At 39.2% G+C, this 26,525-nt stretch overlaps 2 protein-coding genes across 2 annotated transcripts in view; one reads left to right on the forward strand and one right to left on the reverse strand.

The window, feature by feature from the left end:
• The first annotated feature begins 4,555 nt into the window (after positions 1 to 4,555).
• LOC140240217 (myosin-IIIb-like) overlaps positions 4,556 to 26,525 on the forward strand; it is a 58,620-nt gene continuing 36,650 nt past the window's right edge. Inside the window, exons 1-16 of the mRNA XM_072320009.1 lie at positions 4,556 to 4,669; positions 5,786 to 5,851; positions 8,021 to 8,248; positions 12,148 to 12,262; positions 12,711 to 12,858; positions 14,217 to 14,334; positions 14,944 to 15,061; positions 15,668 to 15,739; positions 16,503 to 16,641; positions 17,332 to 17,557; positions 18,356 to 18,529; positions 19,420 to 19,547; positions 20,216 to 20,335; positions 21,291 to 21,369; positions 23,192 to 23,397; positions 24,076 to 24,187. Coding sequence (XP_072176110.1) covers positions 4,556 to 4,669; positions 5,786 to 5,851; positions 8,021 to 8,248; positions 12,148 to 12,262; positions 12,711 to 12,858; positions 14,217 to 14,334; positions 14,944 to 15,061; positions 15,668 to 15,739; positions 16,503 to 16,641; positions 17,332 to 17,557; positions 18,356 to 18,529; positions 19,420 to 19,547; positions 20,216 to 20,335; positions 21,291 to 21,369; positions 23,192 to 23,397; positions 24,076 to 24,187 — 2,163 coding nt within the window. The remainder of the gene's footprint in view (positions 4,670 to 5,785; positions 5,852 to 8,020; positions 8,249 to 12,147; positions 12,263 to 12,710; positions 12,859 to 14,216; positions 14,335 to 14,943; positions 15,062 to 15,667; positions 15,740 to 16,502; positions 16,642 to 17,331; positions 17,558 to 18,355; positions 18,530 to 19,419; positions 19,548 to 20,215; positions 20,336 to 21,290; positions 21,370 to 23,191; positions 23,398 to 24,075; positions 24,188 to 26,525) is intronic.
• On the reverse strand, positions 8,468 to 9,643 carry LOC140240298 (heparan sulfate glucosamine 3-O-sulfotransferase 5-like). The gene has a single exon (XM_072320082.1). It carries the CDS (start codon positions 9,641 to 9,643, stop codon positions 8,468 to 8,470), a length of 1,176 nt encoding a protein of 391 aa, XP_072176183.1.

Raw genomic sequence — 26,525 nt, forward strand, 5'->3', positions numbered from 1 at the left:
GAATGTTTGTTCGTGTGTGTTTGTGTGTGTGTGTGTGTGTGTGTGTGTGTGTGTTTGCGTTTGCTTATAATGTGTGATCTGTGTAGCAGCTTACTTTCAGAGCAACCTCATTATATAGGACCTACAGGGACTCTAGAATCCAGCTATCGAAATAATATAGTTATAGAACGGAAAAACAACCAAATTAATAGCCACTAACACTTGTTTTCGTCATATGAACATTATTATTATTTTTTTTTACATAATGTTTTTGTAAACCCAGAGGTCGCCTATACGATGCGACCAAAGCTCCTTTCTTCAAATTTGCAACATCAATCACCCCTCCCCCACCCATGCCTTTCAGAAACAATTTACTGATTGCTTTGTCGCACTAAGTGCATCCTTCGATGCCCAAAGGTTCATCTTTTTGTCCACTATCAGAATGAGAGCAGCACAATGTGTGATAAGGGGGAGGGAGGTTAGACAGTGCGTCAACAGCTACAAGAATGTGTCTTTTTTCGATGTTATCTTGTTTTTTCGATGTAATCTTTAGCATAAACTATTGTGGTGAAATATTGGCAGTTGTGATAAGAGACACTGTTGTCAGATACCCATACACCGACACGGTTCGTTTTGAGTGAAATGCTGAAATGTGTGGTTCATGATAATTCTTTCATGTAACAAGTTAGTAAAATACTTTTCCAAGGGATGTTACTACCAAGTGTGGATTAGCTTTTGTAAGTGTAGACAGTCGACTATTAAAGCAATTTCGTGTACTGCCAAGGCAGACGATAAAATCGGCTAAATTTGGACATACCACGACGCCAGTCCTGGTTGAAAAAGAAATTTCATCGGGCATTAAATATTATATCATTGCTCTTGCGAAGGTAACATTATTAGCGAAAACTGCAGAAACTGGACTTGAGTTGATAAATGCGCTAAATTCAAAGATAGAGGGCGCGCAACTAGGACACTCACTCGCGTGACTATCAAATCTGGTGAGGACAAGAAGTGTTGTCGTCACCAGTACCTTGGCACCATTATTATTATACACCCATAGACACACCCATACATCATTGTATAGAAAGAGGATTGCTTTTAACAGTTTTGCCTTTCTTCATTAGAAGAGTTAACCACGCTGTGATCAATTATGACGTGCCCTACATTTTAATATATTTATATTATTTTCTATTTGCCATATCTGCGGGACACGCTTTATTGATATTTACGCGGTTTAAACAAAAAATAGTGTTTGCTGAGCAAACCGGACAATTCATCCTGATAGTGGCGTCAGCGACCACTCTAGTGATGGATGGACGGCGTGTGCTTCGGTTTGTTTGTCCGGTCAACTTTTCCATTGGCATAATCATTATGATATAGATCTTTGGTGCAGATGTTCGCCTTGTAGTATGAAGATGAAGTGATAATAAGTCAGTTTGGGCCTCCACTTTACGCATGAGCAGAAAACGGTCATTTGTACCAGCAGATGTTTTTGTTTTGTTTTTTAAAGTGCGCTGAGATAAGCGTCTGTGATGCAATGGTTATTTCAAGTAATCCTTATAAATGGTGTTTGCCAGCACATTCACCTGACAGCAAAAGTGGTATACTTGGTAGTATCAATAGAGAAAGATTGTTTTTGCACTACATGCAGAATAATGAACTTGATGCTTTCCAAAGTGTTCATTGATAGACAATTCTGGTCACCTGTTCTACGCAATTTAAGCTCATCCTTTGTTTGAACATGACGATAAAATCCATAAACTGTTTCGTCGGGCGAGCTTTATGCATATTTTTGTTGCTTTGAAAACGAGACTACGCTTCAGGACCAGGGCATGGGGCGACATTTCGAGCCTAATATCTGAGTCCAGGTCCGCAGCAGTATTCATGTTAATCCATACTTACTGTGAATCGCCGGTTTACTTTGTAACTTGCATCAAAATTATTGTCTTTACGAGTTCATGTATGGATATAATGGATTAGCCTTAATAGTTTGAAATCCTTACTGGCCTTGCATTTGGATATTGAAATCCGAATTGTCATGACGTCTGTGTTCAGCAATACCATCAATAAATTTGAGTTCTCAGATAGTATATCATTTAATGTTGCGCAGCACAACCACCGTTGCAATACCAGCTAGTTTTTTAATTGTTTTTTTTTAATCTGTTTAAAGTGCCATTTATACACAAAAATGCATATCGAATATCCATTAGTCTTGTGAGCACTCGTATCAAGGAGAGTCAGGATAACCGGGTTCCAACTGGCTATATCATTATTCAAACAGCTCTCAGTTTTCTGTGGATGCACAAAATAATTTTACAAGTGCACCTTTTGCCTTTGATGAACATTCATTGGAAGGCTTAAATAATGTCGACTATACTTTGCTTGTTTGTTTATTGAAGGAAATAAAATTTCACAGAATGATAAAGCATAATTAGAGTCAATCTTGTCTTGAAATATTTGCAAAAATGTAAATCTTAGCTGTGTTTTATGGAAGTATTTAAAACTGTACCTTCACTAGAAAGCCGATTTTAATAATAATAATAATAATAATAATAATAATAATAATAGCTGCTTATATAGCGCATAATATTCCTGGAATCTCTATGCGCTTTACACAAATGGGTAGAGTACCATAAACTACAACTTACATAATTTTAACAAAACAATATAATTAAACATACAAAATACAACTTATCATAATCATTTAATAACAAAACAAATATGTTTTTAAGGACTTGAGGAAAGTGTGAGTACTATGATGGCCCTAAGTTGACTTGGTAATTTGTTCCAGAGTACAGGTGCTGCTGACTGAAAAGCCCGATCCCCATATGAACATGTTTTGGTTGCTGGTATAACTAATAAATTCTGGCTAGAAGATCGTAGATTTCTTTGTGGAATATATTCAATGATCATGTCAGACAAATATGTTGGGGACTTATTTATCAATGTTTTATGACATAATGCAAGGATCTTAAACATGATTCTCTTATCTAGAGGCAACCAATGCAGGTGTGACAACAAGGGTGTTATGGGATCTCTTCCTTTTGCTCGCATTACAAGTCGGGCGGCGCAATTTTGAACAATTTGGAGTTTTCTTATGTCTTTTTCGGGCAGGCCAAATAGAAGGGAATTACAAAAATCTATTCTAGAAGAAACAAATGCATGGATTAACTTTTCAGTAGTTTTTTCGCACAAATAATTTCGTATTTTCCCTATTCTCTTTAATGCACACATTGCAGATTGAGTCATAATTTTAACATGTTCTTTCAATTGAAGGTGTTGATCCATGTGTACACCCAAGTTGCGTGCTTTGGTTGTTTCATGTACATCCAGTCCATCCACTACAATACATGCTGGTGAAGACGCAGGATTAAATCTCGACGAAAAGTGAATTAGTTCAGTCTTATGTGGATTGATTTTCAAACAGTTTTTGTGAGTCCATGAAAGAACATCAGCAAGACAGTCATTGATCCTGCTTATGGCACTCTGTAGATGTTGTGGTCTGAAAGTTAGATACATTATTTTTTTTTTTTAATTTGTCCGGTCACTTCCGACAAATGAAACTGATATACTGTAGTATAATCCTCATATATAAAAGTGTAGGTCCTATAGTTCTGTAATTGATGTGTCAGATTAGGGAAAAGACATGTAAACACGGGTGATTTTGAGTTTTGTTTTATCGATCTCAGCTCTTATACTCGCACATCCCCGTGTCTGTATACCAGTATTATGATATACCTCTCATTTTTTGTCAGACGGATCCGGCAAAAGGTAATTATCATTACAAAGACATACTTTCCTCAGGGAGTGACTGGTCATTATGCAATAACACATGCATCATAATCTTGATAACTGTCCTTCTATACAAGAACATCTTCACTTTGGTACAAACTTCAAATGCTTTTGAGTGGGGGCATCGAACATAGATCAAAGGGAATAAGACTGTTGTGACTCCATCTCGTGAAGCTTCTTGATGTTACTCAGCACAATTAACTAACATTAACAATGCAATGCCAACGTTTTCTTATCTGCAACTTATAGGCACAAAGGAATGCATGCACGCACGATCATTAGTCTCGTGTACACTCTGTACGGTTCTCAGAAGGATTAGTTCCCCCTTTTAAAAATTACGTGTCATTCAAAACTCACAATTCAACCCGACATAATAAAATGCGTTTATTAGGCACATTAATTTCTCACTAATTGATCTATTCCACTTTTTGTGCTTGTTTTATTTCTACAGCGACTGTCTGTCGGAGAATGAGTGATTAGATCAACTCTCGTCAACATCACGTCGAATTATTATTGACGCAGTTAATAACGGAATGTTGCATTGGTAAAACGGCTCTACAGCCACTTGCCAAGTCCTCGAGATCTTCTTTGCACAACGGCGAAAGACTGAGTAGCATAATTATTGGATTCCCTGTATACGAAATATCATCCTAGACACTAAAGCGACTACACAGATTAATTTTTTATCTGCCGAGAGTCGCTGTGGGATTTACGTGTCAAACTGGACCAAACGTTGTGATCTCTCATTTAGACATTACCAGCCAGGAGTTTGAACGCAGCCACCATGTCTCGCGGCTACAACTTTGACGGAGTGGATGACCTTGCCGCTCTCGACACACTGGACGAGGAGACTATGCTGGAAGCCATCGGGAGGCGCCATGAAAATGACAAGATTTATGTAAGTTATAACATTCAGTTATCACCACCAGTTGTAATTTACCGCGTTTATTCAGAAATATTACAAATCACCGATGGGGAGAAATGTATAGTATTGAGTAATGATGCTACTCTGACAGAAGGCTACGTATAACAGTACATTAATTAATTCCTTGTCTGTCTTTCTTTTTTTCGTTCATTTTTTTTTTCTATATTGTCATTAATTTGTATAGGGTTACTGCATAGTTTCGCCATCAAAGAATTCACTTGAGAGATACATAAAAGGTAGCGAACCTTTTCTGACCCCCCCCCCAAACACACACACACACACACACACACACACACACACACAAACACAAACGAAGGGGTGGGGTTGAGGTTGGTAGAGATGCTGGATTTTAGTCTTCAGTTCGACCGCGACTTAGGAGCTCATAAGGTCATTTCTACTACAAAATGTGTAGGAAGAGCAATTAGAGAAACGTAAGTGATAATCTTGGTGATGACGATGACGATAATATAAACATGATAGTTACTATAATGACTGTGTCAGGGGTGGCTTGGTGTCCAAATTCATTGTGTTTTGATTTACTTCTCGACTATAATGTATTACAAACAAAAATCCAAATTGCTTTCATAATATTTCTTGCCATAGTGAAATTCATTTAAACTTTTTTCTTTCAGAACAGTGTTTATTATTTACGTTTATGACTTCATTTTTGTGTTTGACTTCATGTACATTTGAAGAGTTTGTTCGCAAAAACCGATAAGTCCATTTTTGAAAATTTTGAAGTACGGTTTCTGTCATAAAGTACAAAATAATAACTTTTAAATGATATATTGGTCACTACATATAAAGGTACATTTTTGTAAGTTATGGTCAAAAGAAGCAAAAATTTTCTTATTATTCTCTTTGTTTGTCTTGACCTTTAATCGCAAATATCTCCATTTGGCAAATATGGACTTATCGGTTTTTGCGAACAAACTCTTCATTTTTTCGTTTACCATTGATTCATTTTACTGATTATGATGATTCTATATTCATCTAATGGCTTGGCGTTGTACAGTGAGAGCATTGCCCTCAAATTATATGTTGTATATTGTTAATTGAACATTTTCCTGTCTCTATCATCTATTTCAGACGTACATTGGTGACATATTGGTCGCCGTCAATCCATACAAGCCTCTACCATTGTACACGTTCGAGGTAAGATATTTATTCTTCCTTATGCTTATTCACTTGATTTCCGAAACTTCAAACATTTAAGCTAAGATGTTTTGAGTATGGAATACATCGATCCGTAAGGACGACGTAACAAAAATCTTGACTTTTCTATACCTCGAAAATTTGCACGGATTGGTCATGTTGGTCGGGAAATGGCCGTTAGTTGTAAGAAGGATCAGTTACCTAAGACAAATTACAACAAAACAGATAAAACATAATCAGAGCAAAATCGGAAGAGGAGGTAAAGTCTTATCATGTAGGTCCATGGTCCTATTGGCATATCCCTGAGTAAGATCAGTATAAATGGCGGAAACGGTTTGGGAATAGTATGATGGGAGAAGACAGCTCTTCTCAGTTACTTTAATTGTAGCAAGCATCAATCAAACGAAGTTTGCCTATTAACTTTATAGCGTCAAACATCACAACCCTTTCTAACAGTTCGACACTTTTATTATGGTAAGATATTTTGCGATACAACTGACCTACACATATGCATCAAACGTAATAACTCGAACATGTTTAAATCACTTCTCCTAATTGTATACAATACCTTTAAGTACTGCACAGCGAGGGGCTCGAGTCGACGAAGATGTGAGTTGTGTAGAAACGTGCATTGTGCGCAAAACCGCAATGCCTCGAGACTTCTGCTCAGCCATTCGTAAAATCTTGAGAGTACATTCACCTCCACACAAAGAATTCCTGGATGCCGTGAAAGTGCCGTACAAAATGTTTTACGTTCTCCTTTTATTTACAAAACATGTCTCAACACAGTGGCAATAGAGTGCCGCAAAGACGTTCGGATTATCTCTTTAAAAAGGGGATTTATTGTTGTCCTTTAATATCGAAAACAAACAAACAAACAAACAATCTATAGTTTGTTACTTTCCAAGAACTATTTCCTTCCTTTTGTTTTCTTGTGCTCTTGAAAACAGCTTTTAAAATTAAAGATAAACCATCCGTACAGTGTACATTCCCCCGCCTTCTGCAAACCTTTACAAACCAATATATTCTATTCTTTTTCCTGTATAGTTGTGGAACTACGAATTCTTTACAACTTAAAGGGGTTACCAGAATATTCAACGCTTTTTCTTTCCATGCAGGTCATAAAAACATGTTAGAAGATGAAAATGTATGATAGTAAAGTAATTAATTCACATAGGTAATGGCTCATGTATACATTGTATTCTGGGACATTGTGCGTCGTACCATGAAGTTTAAATGAAGACTGTTGCAAATGTGTAACAATATTGTATTACAATGATAAACTCACAGATACAGACACACACGCACGCTCACATATAGTATACATATTTACATTATATATTATATATAATTATACTATTATGTAAATATATGAATTAGGCATACTGTGTCTATTTATGAATCATACATCGGATGTACTTAACGCGCTGTTGCACTCACGATGAGGTAAGAATGTGGTTAACAAATTCAATTATTTATCACGTAAAGTGAAAGACTGAAAGCGATGTTCAAGATATTACACACTTTAGATAGTGCGAATAGTAAGGCAAAAACGGAGCAAACTCAGTGCGTCTAGGCTCCTTGGCATGTAGTTCTCCAGGTAGTCTGTTCTCATAGATTGAAAAGATTTGATTTCGTCGCAGTGGAACAGAACTGAAAAAGAAAAATATGTGACTATCTTAGTGACGGGTTTGAGATGATGTAAATTCACATTAAATTGGTTTATATACTAAGCATTTCTTATGAGTTCATCTCAAAATTACAACAAGAACTAGATTATTGCATAAAATTGCTCGCAAGACTTTTAAGGAGAGAAGAGAGCCGCTTACAAGTAGTACTAGGCATTGAGTACGTAGGGAGACATATGAATACATGAAAAAAAAAAAAACAACGTACAAACAATATGTATAATTGCTCCGAGACTGGAAAACAAAACCGTTTACAAGTAGTACTATGCTGAGTACTTAGGGAGACATAATTATGCATACATGAAGAAAAAAAAACGTACAAACGATATGTATCTTATGGATCAATCAATGCTGTGGTTGTCAACACAGCTTTACAGAATAAACGTTGTAACTCACAACTAACGTTTGTAAGAAGTCATTTCTTATCTCTGCATCTACATGTATGTATATTCTACTGACATGAATATTCATCATTGCACAGATATCGTCATCGTATGCAGATCTGAAGTACCGCCAATCGCTCCCACCCCATGTTTTCGCTGTGGCCGACAAGGCGTACAGCTCCATGCGTCGAACGGGTATCAGACAGTGCTGTGTGATCAGCGGAGAGAGTGGAGCGGGGAAGACCGAAACTGCGAAATACGTCATTGGGCATATCATTAGTCACTGCAACAGCCAGAAGGCAAACCTCCAGGAGAAAATCCTCCAGGTATGTATTTCTGTCGAGTGTCAATTCTATCATTCCTCATACTGAATCAAGGATGAACTGAAGGTTTCTTCTCAGTGGAGTTTATAAAGCTAGCGAGCGACATCCCTTGCCTTCAAAATACACCTTGCACTTGGACCTTGCATCAAATGTCGAACAGACTAGTAGGACATAATCAATCAGATATAATTTATACTGAATCATTATTCCACAATTGTGCTGCTAGCTGTTCAGCCAAGGAAAATGGATCCCAATTTCCTCAGATAATGCGCGATTGTATGGTCTATAGAAGTCGTATAATTCCTTCAGGGCATCATCAGAGACGTTTGGATGAGGGCGCCCTTTTCCTGGTTGCATGCATCGGAAATCTGGCCTTTCTGTCACGTTGGCGCAGAAGAAACCGCGCTCTACGTCCCGGATGAAATGTGAACGCGCGTAAAACGTCGGCAAACCTAAGAAGCGCTCAATGTCTCGCATAATGGGAAATGGATCATCTGCAAAGGCGTTCCCGTCTATGAAATAAAACTGTTTGCGCCGATATACACTGAGCACAGACCGGATACTCTCAATGTATTTACTTTGCTGAATTATGCGCTTTTCACTTTCAAGTTGGTGGGTTTCTGGGTTGAAGACCGTCCTTTCAAAGGTGTCCCGGAATATGTCGCCCTTGAACGTGTGTTCAAACGGCTCACTGGTATTCGTTGGTGCCCCTAAATGTGTGAGGTCGTGTATGTAGTCCGAGACTGCTCTTTGTACAGGGTCTCGAAGAATGACGAGGAACTTGGCGTCTTTGGGTAGTACAGGTTTCAGGGCGAGGAAGATCCTTCGGTAGCCAATCAGGAACTGCGGGTTCTCCGTCATGGGGAGTTGATATTGACTGGAGAGAGGCATCTGACTCACCCATTCGCTGACGGACGCATTATCGACATCATCGGCGGGAAATTTCAGCTCGTGAGATATGGAGACCGCTGGATGAAGGTCGAGGAATCGGCTGAGTGTCCCCGTGCCGCATTTCTTGTAGCCAACTACCATAGCACGCGGGATCCTCCGCTTGCATTGCCTCACAACCCAGAACGCTTCCGGCAACGGTCGCTTGAAAGAAGGATAGTATACGTAGCACTGCTTAATGTCGGCGGCTCTTGAAGGAGTGCTGTCCGTTCCCGCGCTGTGTGCACTCGAGTTATAATCCAGCGAAATTCCTCGGGTTATGCTGTGTTCTGGCACGTGTTGAGAAAGTGCAGTGGACTTGTTCAGGTTATGCTCATCTCCGCTGACGAAAGGGGTATTCAATAGCACTGTACCAAGGAAACTTTTTGATGTGCTCAAGTCAGAGTAACTCAGGAGGGTGAAGATAGCCACACACGAGATGACGATGATAGGAAACTGATATCTAACCATACTGGAAAAGGTTGATTTTCTCGAGCTACCAAAAACACTCGTCGCAGTGTAAAAACGGAAATGCTCTGGCTGCCCTGCCGAGTATCCCAAATGTATATTTGCTCAGCATAAGCTCGGTAGCTAAGTGAAGTATTTGATAAGCGCCTCGCTGGGAAATGTTTGTCGCGGAGCTTTGCGTATGAAGGTCCAAGTTCGTTTCCGAAGGTGCACGACAATAACGTGTCAAAGCATAACGTTTGTTTTACCCCGTGTTTTACTCGAGTATTTGTAAGTCTATGAGTTGACGGTACGAGAACCTTGTACATCAGGTTCCTGTAAGGAATTGGTTAAATGGTATCGTGCAGCCAGCAGTGCAGTGACGTAATTGTTCAACTGCGTCATTTACTTACTTGGCGCCACTTTAGGCAAGCAAACCGACAGAATGACGAATTGCGTTTTCAAAAAAAAAAAAAAAAAATCCCATCTGGCTGAGTGCGTGTGTGGAAGCGACCGACCTCTGTTCCCATGCACGTTAAACAAGCCTCAAAATACAGCAACATCATCAGGGCTGGACGAAGTACGAAATTGCATGAACACCAACAAAAGAGAACACTCAAGCAGTGAGAGCCTTGGATAGCAAACAGGTGTATGAAATGATCACTCAGATTTTGTCAGACAATGTTCAATCTTGCTCAGTTTCCTTGGTTATTTTTCGTCCTCCCTCGGCTTTTGTAGAATCGTTCATCTTGGATCATTAGTCCTGTGACGAGTTTTTACACACAAACACACACTTTTTTCATTATGTACACACGTACGTACATGTACACACAAGTACGCGTATACGCATACTCATCCGCACGCACACACACACACACACTTGTACGCACCGGCACAAAGAAATGGTTAAGCAAACATGAAGTGATGTCAGCCGTTATGTCTAAGACAGTGTCCATCTCGAATCTTTACAACAGTCAGTTGTACAGCCTTTCTTTTTCAGTTAGTTAACTTCATTCTGATATAATTATAAGTACCTGCAGCTGCCTTAAAGGGAGGTGTGATAAAATGAACGCTGATAATTAGACCTGATACGAATCACATTCTTTCCAGATACTGAAATTCTTCGTTTAGCCTAACAAACACTTCAAACTCTAAATGAACTTCTCGACCAGTGATGACAAAATATAAAACATAAAACCTTGTTATCTTTCTTTGATTGCTTTTTTTCAAAAGCCTACACCTAACCGTCTATACCAAGATAGATGGGAGGCTACGAATCATAGAATCTAGTGTATTTGCTTCCAATTAAAGTAGAATCTGAAGATGAATAGGTGTGTTTTCTGTAATGATAACAGTATAATCGACATCATTAGAATGTGAAGTCAATGTTTTTTACTTATCCCTTCGTCGACACTTCCGCGTGTTTATTCAGCTGTCGAGATACAAGCAGTGTGGAATGTGTTGCCGGAACAAGCCGAGATTTTTTTTTTTTTTGTTTATTCACAACTACTATCGATCTACAGAAATTTGCTCTATGAAAGCAATAAATGTGCAAAGAGACGGAAATTTAGAACGATTGGGAAATTGTTTGTCTAAAAAAAAAAAAAAAACTGGTCAAAACATGTTCGTTTCTTGCGGTTTGGGTTGTTATGTCAATGTAATGTCTTCACGAGCTTCTATCCTCGTAGGTTTCATTAAGTCATTGGCCGCCATCTCGATAGTTGGTGTCATCGTTTGTAGCAGAGGCAGTCGACATTTTTTTAAAATCAACAATCAAAAAGAATGCATACGTCTGTGGCCAACATTTCATGCGAACTTCACCTTACATGGAACAATACGTTTAGGAATTATAAGGAGATATGAATATGTTTACGAAATCGCATGTGATTTTTCTGCCCCGAGTGTCACACATAATGGGCTTTCATATCTAGATGTATGCAAATAAAACATGAACAACATTGTAATTTGCAAAGCGATCGATTGAGCAATCAAGAGGATCATGACTATTGGTAGAGGTGAGCAACGAGCTGATGTGGAGATAGTTTGTTAGAACAGAACGTCCATCAAATCGCTAAATACACAATTTAGTAGTGACTGTATTGAAACTGTAAAGCTAACAGACGTTTTAAAATAGACAGAACTACTTATCATGAACGGAGTTGTATAATCCATTCCCTTATTTCTACTACAAACATGCTGTCATTGTAGTTATGCCGGGCAAGCCTCGAAAAAAAAACCCTTCGTGCTGTCGGAGAGCCATGTAACTACACCTAACACAAGAAAGGTGTTAGAAATGGAGTGGAATCTATCTACCAATTTGCGTGTAGGTTCTATACAGCATGACATTTGAATGCTTAGCTATGCTCTGGCTTTGAAGTTCGGTGCTCCAAGCCGGTCTTCCATATAGTTTGGATACGGGGGAAAAAAGAAGAGGTTGTATGGGGTTTAACAATTTCAAGCTGTATTTCAGAGAAAATGTTGAAATCCTGTATGGAATAGAAATCGTTGATGTGATTTCCTTTGTGTAGGTGAACCCTCTACTTGAGGCTTTTGGAAACGCACAGACGGTCATGAACGATAACTCGAGTCGGTTTGGAAAATTTCTCGAGCTGCAATTCACCGAGGATGGCCAAGTAGCAGGAGGTAAGTTGACAGGCAGACGCTGATGTCATCAGGGAGTGGCGTCAACTCTTTTCTTCTATTCTTCTTCTCCTCCTCCTCCTCCTCCTCCTCCTCCAGACCTCCTCCTTCTTCGTCTTCTTTCTCTTCTTCCCCTTCTTGCTTACTTCTTTTCGCTTCTTCGTTCTTTTTTATGTGTTTGATCATGTTCCTTCTTGTGTATGCGCGTGTTTGTCTTATGAACAGGTGTATGAATGATTAAAAACTGTAGCAATAATCATTTGCAATCATGATATAAAAGAATGATGTGTACAAGGAAAAAATGTACGAAGATGGAATATCATAGGTTACTATCTTCCAAAGATATGTAGACAATTCCCATCAAGTCTATAAACTCGTCATCAATGGATTCACTAACGAAAAACGAGGGCTAACATGACACTTGTTTTTGATCGCTTGCTCCACGAACCAGCCCGAATAGACACGTACCTGCTGGAGAAGTCTCGAGTGGTATCCCAGGGAGCTGGAGAGAGGAACTTCCACGTCTTCTATTATTTGTTCGCCGGACTGACGGAGCAACAGCTCGTGGGTCTTCTCCTCACACCACCGGAGAAACACAGGTGGGTGCACCTCATACCTCGAAACTGACGAGTCATATAGCAAACAGCCCACGTCGAGCCCGGGCCACGAGTTATATATTACGTGAACAAGCCAGGTTCGACATCAACTAAAAAGAAAATAATAAAAATAGGGCCACGACCTGTACGCGGTCTACGAGCTAGACACAAGGTAAATAAGACCCGTGAATTCTACACCAGGCAAACACAGACCACGAGCTTGCCACGAGGCAAAAAAAAAAAAAAGCTTGATATCAAAATCACGGGGCGTATACTTTAGTATCGAGCTTGTAGACCTTATTCGCCCAGTGTCGAGTTCGTGGGCCTTATTTACCTAGTGTCTAGTTCATCGACCTGTTTTACTTCGTGTCTGTCTGTAATGGACCTGTTTTACTTGGCGTCTAGCTCGTGGGCCACATAACTCGTCACGGTTGGTATCGAACTCATGGGATGACCCACAGGTCGGTGGGAAAAGTAAGTAAGAATCAAAAATTGAAGAGGAGTATTCATGGTCGAAGACGGATTTCATTTTAGAATTGCAGCTTACCATTGTCTTTGTGTTACGGAACGTTAGGAGGTTTTCTTTCAAACGATAGAATTTATTGATTTCTGGAAGCAACATAATTATACAGAGGATGGATAAAATACATAATTATTACTTCAACACCATATCAAGCCATTTCTTTGGTACAGACAATTTAAACACTTATCTGTGTGTTGGTTTTTTTTTTTCATTTTTTTTTCAAATATTCAAGTAACTCCTTACTAACAAAAATACAATAAAGGGATATACTATAATAATTATGTTTTCTACCATCAATGCACAATACATAAACTCATTATAAATGCTATTTATTATCCGATGGATATCATGCCGAGAACTATTTATAGTATCTTTATTTCTATCATGCATGCAAAGGGTACACAATAATGCAGACAAATGGCTGTACCCAACCAAAAATGGTTTGCCAAGGACCTACGAAAGCAGCTGATTATGACCAGCCCGACTCCGTAGTGGACACAAAAATATGTTTTCATTAACATAATTGTTCATAATTATTCAATGAGTGAAATCTTGCTTTAGTGTAAGAATGAATGACAAAAGTGTTAAGCTTTGTCCACTTTACTCGAAATGACCAACCATGGACCCGGGCCGCCTTCACATTCATACACTCAATTCCTCGACTCAGTTTTAGTACGGAAGATGTTAATCATCGTGGTAGTAACTGAAAGGAAATAAAGTTGATCTTTTGTCCCACGAAGTGAGGTAAACTATGCAGTCGTTTCTTTTGTGTTTTGAACAAATTTAACAATAAAGTATTTCTTTGTCTTTGTTCGGCTTTGGTGTTCATTTTTGGCAGGACTCTGAACAGTTCTGGAGCGAGAAACATCTATACGAGCGAAGAGGAATTTATGCACTGTCAGCGGGCGTTCGACGATCTCCAGGAAATCATGGAACTCGTCGGCTTCACGCAAGAGGTAGGCCGTGACGCCGAAAGCTACATACATAGCGCCACCGTACGGTGAAAGAAACAAAATAGGATATAGTAGTTTTCTAAAGCTGCGCTTCTCAACCTTTTTTTTTTTCAACCAGAGGCCCACTTTGGCTCCTTACAATTTGGGGAAAGGGGCAATGCATGGCGCTTGGCAAGGATTTCGAATGGAGGGGGGGGGGGGGGTGGGGTCAGGGCGTTGAGGAGGGGGAGGGGTTCGCCGGGAAGTAAGGCTGATAGGCGAAGCTGTTCTGCGTCTGCAAACGATGCTATACTTGGGATCGATTTTCAAGAGCAGCAATTGGAATGCCATTGGATTATTGTATCAAAGAACACGACCGATCTGGAGATCGAGGACCTTGGGTCATTCGAAAAAAAAAACAACACAACAAAGCAATATCTCAATAATTCTTCAAAATCTGAGTCAGTAAACATCAGGAAGATCTAAGACGGCCTTTGCTTTACTCGTTGGTATCATTTTCTCGCCAATGTGACTTGAAAATGTACTACATAAAACAATATTGATATCGGATATCAGAGGTATGGTTCTTTCTTATCTATATTATTAACCTCGTTACCATGGTTACTTTGCCAGGACATTATGATGACCTACCGTCTGCTGTCGGCCGTCATCCAGATCGCTGACATCGTGTTCGCCTTGGACGAAGAGACGGGTGGCTCCTACATCGTCGACGAATACGTGCTGAAAGTCGGTAGGTGGCGCCCTCTGTTCATAGAAAGCCCCCATTGCTCCGCGGTGTGAGACAATGTAGAACGATATCGGGTTTTTTCCCTATCTACCGAACAATCACACTTTCTTTAGAATGTTTCCAGCCACCACATTGTTTTAGACTAAGGATACACAAAAAAAGAATGAAAATGACGACATATTTTGAGTTTTCCATCTTTAGAGGTGGCTTTTTCCCTAATCCACGAAACCCACTTGAAAAAAAAAAGTGACGATAAGTGTGCGTTTCCTCAGTCTGCATACGATGCCGTTTGATTTCAACTTACTTCCAAGCAAAACTCAAAAACAAAGCAAAACAAAAATATCTTTGATCCCTTGTGTGAATTTGTTTCATAACTATTTCGCTCTCTGTATACTCTGTGTATAAGTATTATTGTTGCGAACAGTTAACAAAACAGAAAGAATGTTCTATGATAAGTGGCTAAGCCGATTTACACCTTTCAACAACTATTGGCTCTCTGTTTTTTACAACTATTATTGAAGAAAGCATAAAGGTAAGAGTCCAGTCAAACAAAGAAAGGATGAATTTATGACGCTTAATATAAACTTTTCCATTTTCCCCTCCCTAAAGTCTCGACACTCCTAGGAATCGACGCGGCAAACCTCGCTACTGCACTCATCTCAAATGTAGTAGAAGCCAGAGGTAAGACACGATGATTGAACATTGTTCATTTTGTTGTTTCTGGCAGAAATGTGAAATATTTTTAGTGTATAGATACTTTTAGTAACTTAAATCTTATTCAGTCACATAATTTCAAGAGAAGTAAACCTCTGTGTAGCATCGCAATCCAAAACAAATGAGAAATTGTTTATATGGAGCTCGGACACAATGGACAGATGTTTATGTTACAGATGTCCATAATACAAAGTAATTCATACGATTAACCCCAATGACTCTTCGTACAATTTTTTGCTTGAAAATCTCGAAGCCTTTGATTCAGTTTACAATTACAATTTCTAACAATTTCCTTTCAGATATAGGTGACGAAAGTATCTTATAGCACTGTTTTCTTTGTACATAAATGCATATTTTGGTCATTTTGAACAAAGCTGACAATGGCATTTTCCTGTTGCATCTTTTTATCGTTATCTATTTCGTTATCATTTCATTGTCATGCAGTCAATTGTTTGATTGTGTATTTGTTTGTTTGTTTTTTTGTTCATTCGCTTGTTCATATGTTTGTTTATTTGTATTTTCATATTTTACTTTTGCGACATGCCATTGTTACGGTATTGATTTCATTCCATCACGGTATCAATGGAGACTAAGTTTGATAACGATTTGATTGACCTTGCTTTTAGGAAATCGTTTAATAAAACATCACTTTTGAAAAAGATCACTAACCACTACTTGTCGAACAATGATTTATAGACAATGCTGACAATATGATTTGCTCGTTTGACAGGTGAACAGATCGTGACACTGAAGACCGTCGACCAGGCCAACGACGGGCGCGACGCTCTCGCCAAGGCTCTCTACAACAAGCTCTTCAACTGGATCGTCCAGCAGATCAACGTCCTCCTCGCACCCGACGCCGAAAGTCCGTAAGTGAAGATGCCGAGGCGGTATATAGCTGTCTTTTCGGTGCGGCACGACCCTCGTCGTCCTGTCGAAACGCTTCCTTACCGTTTTTGTTGAAAGTCGAGACCGCCCTCTTTAGGCTGAACTGAATAGCTTATCAATAATAGTACAATCTTGAGTAAAAGAGCGACTTAAGATCATGAGATCTTGGTTCCTTCAGACGATGGAAGAGACAGATTCTTGAACAATGAAAGATGAAGAAAGGGAGAGAAAGATCTCGTCTGACAATAATGATCTCTAGCATCCCAAATACTACATTAGTTAAAGGCACATAGACTCGGTGGTTTAGTCGAATACGTACACGGGCAGACGGCGCAAGTTTCCAACAGACACCTGTGGCACTTACGCTTAATATAATATCCATTTCCAGTCCGGGTCTACGCATCTCTGACAAGTTGCCGGTTTGCAACCACTGTATACCAGTCAATTAATTCCAAAAGAATGGTGTTGAGGTATTCAACTGAAACGCTGAGCTTACTAAACTAGTACCAATTAGAAAACCTCTACCGTACTATGAACTCTCTTCTATGTAGAAAGGAAGGCATACATCAAAGAAAGACAAATGTTTAGCAGCCTTACGCATGGTATTACATGCTTTAAAAAGATAAAAATCTTACTTGTTGGTTTGCTTGGGTGCTTTTAACCCCTTTCAGTGGAACCAAGGGGTATGAGATCGGAATCTTGGATATCTACGGCTTCGAGAACTTCGAGACCAACAGCTTCGAACAAATGTGTATTAACTTGACGAACGAACAGCTCCAGTACTACTTCAACCAGCGGATCTTTGCATGGGAGCTGGCCGAGTACGCCGGGGAAGGCATTCCCAAGCACGCGGTCTCCTACCAGGACAACAAGCCAGTTCTGGATCTCTTTCTAGCGGTATGCATGTGAAAGATCAGACTAGAGTTGCTGTTTATAAATATTGAAGTCTAGGGATATTTTCAGCAAGCAGTCGTTATATATATTAGCATATTACTTCATAGGTCTGAAAGTGATATGTCATTTTAAGCAGACCTCTCTTTTTATTTAAACGAATATTCAGAAAGGACCAGTCATAAAATAATTGTGAGTTTGCTGCAGTCCTGTCATCAAATGTCAGTAATTATTGTTCATTAACGTCCTACCGCATTCATTGGCTTTAGGCTGTACCATCGGCTGGTTCCACGAACATGGTAGCCTCTCTGATGTCGGATTTCTAAGACGACAATAGGATAGCAACTTCATCTTGCTAGAATAGAAACTTTTTGTAGCAAGAGCCAATCACGTAGCTGAATTTATGTCCTCACCATGACATTTGCCACTGCAGCAAAAGTTGCTATAAACAAAACTTTTTTTTTTTTTTGAAATGGGGTGCAGACTTGTCTGTAAAGATGACTGTCCTTCACGTCCTTAATTCACTTATCCCAGCTATCAAGACCTGTGTCGTTTATCAAATCACTGATGGAGGTTGGTCGACTTCTGCCTCTTCATACAGTACAATGTTTAGGCAGTACCCTATTCAGGAGTGCAACGTGAGGGGACTAGCAGATATAAACGCAAGCCACGAGAAATAAACAATAAACCGCATGGGTACGCAAAAGACCGTTATGTAATGACATGTTTGGGTTTGATATCCATTCTTGTTTGAATCATCCTTTCTCCGCCTTTATTCTCCCCCTGCTAATATTTCTATATTAGAAACCTCTCGGTCTTCTCTCCATCCTGGACGAGGAGTCTAGGTTCCCGAAAGCCAGTGACGTCACTTTTGTGACGAAATGTTCGTCCAATCACACCAAGAATGCCAACTTTCTCATGCAGAAGAAGAACAAAGGAAACACGACGATCTTTGGGATCAGACACTTCGCATCTGATGTGAGTTCCAACTGCCTTGGACGCCCGTCCAACCTCGACCCCTTCATTTCTCTGTCTCTGGATTGAACCCGCAACAGATGTGATGTGATGTGATGTGATGTGATGTGATGTGATGTGATGTGATGTGATGTGATGTGATGTGATGTGATGTGGTGTGGTGTGGTGTGGTGTGGTGTGGTGTGATGTGATGTGATGTGATGTGATGTGATGTGATGTGATGTGATGTGATGTGATGTGATGTGATGTGATGTGATGTGATGTGATGTGATGTGATGTGATGTGATGTGAGGTGATGTGATGTGATGTGATGTGATGTGATGTGATGTGATGTGATGTGGTGTGGTGTGGTGTGGTGTGGTGTGGTGTGGTGTGGTGTGGTGTGATGTGATGTGATGTGATGTGATGTGATGTGATGTGATGTGATGTGATGTGATGTGATGTGATGTGATGTGATGTGATGTGGTGTGGTGTGGTGTGGTGTGGTGTGGTGTGGTGTGGTGTGGTGTGGTGTGGTGTGGTGTGGTGTGGTGTGATGTGATGTGATGTGATGTGATGTGATGTGATGTGATGTGATGTGATGTGATGTGATGTGATGTGATGTGATGTGATGTGAGGTGATGTGATTATATGATATGATATGATGATATATGATATGATATGATATATGATATGATATGATAAACATAGAATAGAATAGAATAAATTAAAATAAAATAAAATAAAATAAAATAAAATAAAATAGAATAAAATAAAATAAAATAAGAATGGAATGGAATGGAAAAGAAGACAAGAGAAGAGAAGAGTCATACAACATACAATACATTGCAATATGATTTGATATGACTTACATAATATATGGCGCCCACATTCAATGACATTCATGTTGCTAGATCTGGTACGACTCGACGGGCTTTCTAGAGAAGAACCGCGACACGTTCAGCAGCGTGCTCTCTGAGTGCATGGCCAACTCACAGAATGGACTCGTGCAGTTTCTCTTCAGCAAACAGACGGACCAGAAGTAAGTTTAAACTGTAAATATGATGGAAAACGAGTCCCTGCAAAAGACTGGTCTCTACTTCTAGATCTGTTTTGAATCGAGTTCATTGTCTTTGTTGGCCTCCATGTTACTTTTTTTTTTCCACAGAGAAGTTTTATTCACTTTTCCACATTCACGTACAAATAAATGACACAACGTGATGATACATTATAAAAACAAATAATACGATTTCACAGGTTATGAGATTGCATTCTTGCTACATACGAAGACCACAAGTGCTTTGACAATCCACCCTTGCAAAGTTCCATACCGAGCTAATATCCTCATGATTGAACTAAAACATTGCCCTTTGAAGACGTAAAACGAACAAAAAAAGCAATAGAAAACCTTGATTTTCATCTAAGAAAAATGTGCTGCTTTTTATAGCATACTGTCTGCATTCAACACACAAATTATCCAGACGTGTACACTTGAAAACCATTTTCACTTTAGTTTTACCCAGTACAATCTTGATGAGTGATGAAGAGCATTTCCCTCCATTTTAATTTCATCCTTAAGTATTATTTACAATTTGACCTGGTTCCCAGTCTATTATACACACTGGAATAACCTATTTGTTGGAGGCGTTACCGACATGAATTTCGTTTCATTATTAGGCCTACATTGTATACTTGTTTTCATATCCCCAGGGGTGGAATGACTCCCTTCCGCAATCAAAAGGATATCCTGATGTGCAAACCGCCCCCAACGATCGTTGTCAATCCAGGCGTCAGTCTGTCCAGGGATGCAGCAAGGAAACTAAAGAAGCAGTGAGTGCTCCTCCTCCTCCTCCTCCTCCTCCTCCTCGACCTCCTCCTCCTCCTCCTCGACCTCCTCTTCCTCCTCCTCCTCCTCTTTCTCCTCCTTCTCCTCCTCCTCCTCCTCCTCCTCCTCCTCCTTCTCCTCCTCCTTCTCCTCTTTTTCTTCCTCCTCCTCCCTCCATCTCCTTCTCCACCTCCTTCTCCTCCTCTTCCCCCTCCACCACGTAGACCTCCTCCTCCGCTCCTTCCTCCTCCACTTCCACCTCCCCTCCTCTGGTCTATTGTAATCTTCCCCTCTTCCTTCTCATTTCCATTCTTCTCTTACTTTTTTTTAAATTGTCATCATCATACAGTAACATAATCGTCACCTTAATCACCACCATGTTATTATCATCATCATCTTTATCATCCATCATCAGCTTCATCATCATCTTACCTTCATCGTCATCTTTATCATTCCTAACATCACCATCCCCAAAACATGATCATACAGCTAAGTTAAGAAAGTATCTACTTCTTCTTCCTCATTAGTATAACCATAATCATCAACAGTATCGTCGTCATCTCATTATCATCACCACCACCATCTTTTCCTTCTATTTCTTCTTCTTATTTGTTTGTATATTACTCACTTTCTTATTGCTGATGATGGTGTTATTTCTGATGCTGCCATTAGTGTCCATGATCTCGTCATTTTCTATGCCGACCATTTAGAAAGACAATATCACATTAACAATACATTCTCGCATATTGAAACTACATCGAACATTTTGCCACTCGTCAGATTTGGGGAGATTGACAGAAAAGAAAAATCTAATATTTTCCAAAGGTTGAGACAGAAGTGACTGAGAGATGTTGCCTTAGTGACCATAGTAGATTCAACTTTTCCACCAATTTTCCCTTTTCCAAGAGAGCATTAAGTGAGTAAATAAATGAATGATTTTTTTTTCTTGCCTTTCCAAAGACTAAAGGAGGAGAAAGCAGCGCGGGCTAAAGCTGGGAAATCTCGCAATCAGACCGCCACTGTTGGCTCACACTTCATGGTGAGTAGAGCGCCCTCCTGTGTTTTACGTCTTCTCGTTCGTTTTTATTCAAACTATCAGCCATCCAACTGATTTTTCGCTTTTCGATTGCTTTTGTTTCAATGATATACTATTTTTTCCTGACAAGGAGTGTTTACTAGTCATCAAACAATGTATGTGTTAGCTACGACGGTGTAAAAGTCAAAACTCCAAGTCCTTATTTACTTTTGAATACCGTGTCTATTCAGCGTTCACTTCCAATCCCGATTTCTATTTGAGATAGCTTCTACACAGCATTGAAGACTGTTATATATTATAACCTTGCAACTCATTTTTTTTTTTAATTGAAAACATTGCTAGGCTTTGGCCTGAAGTTAAACTGATTCACCTTTGAGTCCAAATTTGTAAATTATATCAAAGTCACCTGGACCGAAAATCAGACTTTAACCCTTTAGTTTTAAGTCTTTAAAGTGAGATAGTAACTACATTTATTGGTGTGTACAAAAGCAGGAAATCCCTCGATGAAAGGGGCACCAATTTGTTTTTATTTTTACTACTACTATCACTATCATTATTTTACATACCCTATAATCAACCATCAATCTCGGCGCCTTTCCTGAAATGCGGTTTACAACCTATCCATCGGGGAGAGTAAGAAATGATGTGATTATAATGGCTGAAGATACGCCATGCTAATAAAATGCGAGACTTTTTTTCACACCTGGCCTCTGTCTATCCAACCGCAATACGAGGTCGATGACATTTCTGCAAGGGAAATCACATTACCAAAGCCGCTATCACCCACCTAAGATTACTTCCGGGTCACTTCCCAGTTGGCTTTGACATTGAAGTTCTCTCCAAGGCCATGTGCCGCCCCTTGCTTGTCAGATTACAAAGCGATACGTTCTTCGTGAAAGTTCTTTCCCTTTTCTCCATTCATATAAAACTAGTCGTACATCGCAGAAAGATTTTAGAGCTGTCAATAACACAAACATTTTATGAGGGTGTGAGGCAACAAGAGTACAGATTTCATGTTGTTTTGGTATCACCAGTGATATTCAGAATTTAAACAACTTTGTTGCTGAAAGTCTTTGCAGGATATTTATAAAAGGAGCACTTAACAAGGACGAATTTTAGTGCGTCTGAGTGTGACTGTGTATCATATCGCAAATCAGCGCGTTGGTATCGGCATTTCTCTTACATCCTTTATAAAAACGGTGGGAGTGCCAAACTTTGGTAGTAAATATTCCACCACATCTTAACGAGAAAATAGGATATGATCAGTTTGCTTCCCGCGCTGATCTGGCCTTGGTTGTTGTGGTTGCACACTTCCTTAATATACATCGCACTTCGGCGGCTCAATAAGAAGAAACGTCAGACTCTTGGAAGATAAATGGTAAACAGTGTAAATACGCATGCGCGATGATGGTTTCTGGTCATGTGACCAGGTAGTTTGTTTAAAGTTTCACGAGCAAACATTTCACTTATAAAGACGCAAACAATTTGCCAGCTTAATCCTTTGAGCAAATTCTTTCCTTGGAATATCCTAACAGCAGGAGCATTTTTCAGGGCAGGTAGGTAAATTATGAAGCTTATTTTCAGTGTATGTTTTGTTTTGTTTGTTTCGTTTTGTCTCGTGATATTTTGTTTTGTTTGTTTTGCTGCAGAAGAAATCAAAAGGCTCATAAAAGCGAAATGTGGCCAAGTTCACCGCATGATGCCTAATCTCATGAAATTACTTGCAACGTTTTTCATGTTCCTTCTCTAAGATCCCGTTTGTGCCTTCTTTTCATGGGACGATAAACATTTGGGTGCGTTTTTTTTTTTTCGTCCTGATCTTCAGAGCTCTCTGACGAATTTGATGGAGAAACTCCTCTCGGCCGATGCCCAGTTCATCCGCTGCATCAAGCCCAACGCCGTCAGCCGCCACAACCTCTTCGACCACGAGCTCGTTCTCCGCCAACTCAGGTACACCGGGGTGCTGGAGACCATTCGGATCAGACGGAGCGGATATCCGACTCGGTTGCAGTTTCCGGATTTCCTCTATCGGTGAGTTTGTAACTCTGTGTCTTTGTGATCTCACTGTTCAACTGACAACCGAATGATGCGGAGTGTAAGATCCGATGTATTTAAGTTAGATTCGCGGTTGTTTCAAATATTTTCATGCGGGCCTGGTTTGTTCCATTAGTAAGCACAGAGAGATTTCGAAATGTCATTCTTGTATGAAAGCAAAAACGACCAAACTGGATTGAAATTACTTCAATAAGATGTGAGCGTAGAGCTCTCAAAGTGTATGTTTTGAATTGATAACATGATTAGGAGCGGTACAAGGCTGCAGTAGTAGAAAATGTTACCAAATAGTAAGGTTTTCACGTAAAGAGTCGATAGTGGCAACTTACCTGGTAATTTTGATTCGATATATTGGTGGGTTTATGCATACTTCATTTGAAGAGCAATTGAACAGATAAGACCTAACTAAAGACAAATCTCACTGGCGTTTTCAGAGCTTCGATGCAAGAATATTACTGTAAAAAAGTAATTAAATTTACACACGCATTCACGCACAAACACGAACAAAGCAAAAAGAGATAAAAGTGTACGCGAAATTATGATTGGGTTGATGTTAGTAGAGACAGAATGGTAGATGTCGACTGAATGGTCATGTTATTGATGAAATTGTCATATGAGCTTGTATGAGCTTTTTTCCTTCTACTTTACTCATCAAAGATACAAATTCATCGCATTCCCGCTGACAGCGGAGATACCAGGCAATCCGAAACTCTGCAAGCAAGTCTTGGAAAAGGCTGGACTAACAGACTATCACATCGGAAAGACAAAGGTAAGTCGTGCTTGTCAGTGATAACGTGTACAGTTGTATGTGTTTATGTGTGTGCGTATTTTGTCCTAACCTACAACTACAGTGATCGCTATTAAAGGTATAGTTTACCTTTATGAGCAGTGATTTGAAGAAAAAAAATCGAGACATCACATTTGATGCATAATTATTATAATAAGTGCGTGTCAGTTGTATCACAAACCATCCTACCATGTAAAAATTTTGCAATAAAGCCTAAAATATAAGGAGATATCACTATTTTTGTCAGTAAACCATAAATGTAGACGGTTAAGTCTGGAAACATTTTTATCATAACCATTGTTCACCTTTTGTATATTTAACAATGATTAACATTAATCATACGGATTTAAATTTTTACATTTGTTGTTTCTATCCCTAACTCACATTTTAGAACTATTTTGAAGCACTGAAGCTCAGTTTTTGTTTCATCTGCACACGGTAAATTATGCCTTTAGAATGCAGAATCGTCTGGTTCCGTGGCTATAACGTCATTTAGGTCATGTTCCTCAAATTTTCCTCAAATTCATTTGGTTTCGAATTATATCAGTACTTTCGCCTCTGTCCGAAATAATGTTCCCTTCACAGCAACGGTGTACCAAGGATCTTGTATCATACTCACCCCCAAAAATAGCGAAAATAATTATGGTCAATGGAATGATTCCAAGTTATAAAAAAAGTCATAGTCATCCATTTCATACTTCTATTTTCCAAATAACCCTAACTCAGAAGTTCGGTTTATCCGACCAATGCTCGCCTTTAGGCCAAGTAATGGCATCACATTTGTGATAGAATCATTTTAGCGTTATGAAATTTAATTATGCTATTATTGGCTTGACAATGAAATATCTGGCTACGTTTTATGTTTCCATCACGTGTAACCTATTAGCTTTGGCAATCATGATATATGTGTGAACAGTTACTCGACAAATTTTCTGTATTGTGTTAGAGGTGCGCTGTTTCGAACGTTTTGTATCACTGCTAGTCAAAAGCACACATCAGCAGCTTCTTGTTGTCAATTTATCCCTAAAGTAAAAATAACATTAACATTAATAATAATAACAACAATAATGATGATAATAATAACAATAACAATAATGATAATAATAATAACAATAATAATAATAATAATAATAATAATAATAATAATAATAATAATAACAATAATAATAATGATCATCATCATCATCATCATCATCATCATAATAATGATAATAATAATGATGATAATAATAATAATAATGATAAGAAGAAGAAGAAGAAGAAGAATAACAATAACAATAGTAATATTGTGAATTCGTTCATGTTTTTCTTCGGCACGGGTATGACTGTGCGTAAGCTTTTGCGGGGGGAGTGGGGTCCTATGACTATTAATTATGACGTCATTGATTGTTTCGTTCTCTGGGTGTGAAAGGGGACGAGGTTATTCCTGCCAGTGCTGCTGTATGCTTTTTACCTCTCCGACTTTGATGCTTCATGAGTGTCAGCATCTTCGGGACTAATGTGTCGAAAAGTTGTAAGGAAATCGATCAAAGACAAAGAGTGAGGACAGAATGAAGGAAGTAGACATGAGTGAAATATTTCTCGATTTGTTGTATTCAAATTGTATAAGATAATGTAATACAGTCACACACATTAAGGTAAACTATATAATTCAGCTTCAGTCCTGTAGGGCAGGCATATCAAATCGGAATGACAATTTCCTGCCACACGTGGATTTTAACTGGTTGAAAACAGTTCTCGACCGAGAAGCAAAGATTAGACCTGGAACAATTTATAAGCTTGAGTTTCCACTTAGCCGAGTTGTAGTCACGAGCACCTGCGAGCTTTTAGCGAGTGTCAAATCGTGAGCAACTCTTGAAAACTTCTCAAGTCGACACGACTTCACTACGATCGACCTATCAGTCATACAGAAGCATCCTCGAATAGCCTGCTGTCGTCTACGATTTATTGCAATCTTTCTTAAAGCTAAGATCACAAGTGAAACTATCTTTAATCATTGGTATAAAAATGCATGCAGAAAGGAAGATGGGGAAAATGGGGACAAGAGATAGAAAGAAAGAATACTGGATGTCTGCCAAGTGTCGTGGTTGTGTTAGTGTACCAACACGGAACATTAAGGTTTGACAAGGAGTCACCGTTCGTCACTCTTATCAAGATCGAATGCTCTGGAAAGGGGTCCCTAAAAATACTTTCACCCTTTTTAACAGTTCAGTAGTGCAGCCTCATCAAACTACAACGCATTGGACAGCTTGTGCAGATAGGTATAGGATAACAACTGTAGGTACATGCACCTGGAACTTTTGGGGACAGAATAGAGGGT

The sequence above is a fragment of the Diadema setosum genome, chromosome 16 (genome assembly GCF_964275005.1).
Source record: "Diadema setosum chromosome 16, eeDiaSeto1, whole genome shotgun sequence".
NCBI classification, from domain to species: domain Eukaryota; kingdom Metazoa; phylum Echinodermata; class Echinoidea; order Diadematoida; family Diadematidae; genus Diadema; species Diadema setosum.

Bases quoted from the DNA above. Each gene is read 5' to 3' on its own strand.
- LOC140240298 (XM_072320082.1), bottom strand. From the start codon at position 9,643: ATGGTTAGATATCAGTTTCCTATCATCGTCATCTCGTGTGTGGCTATC.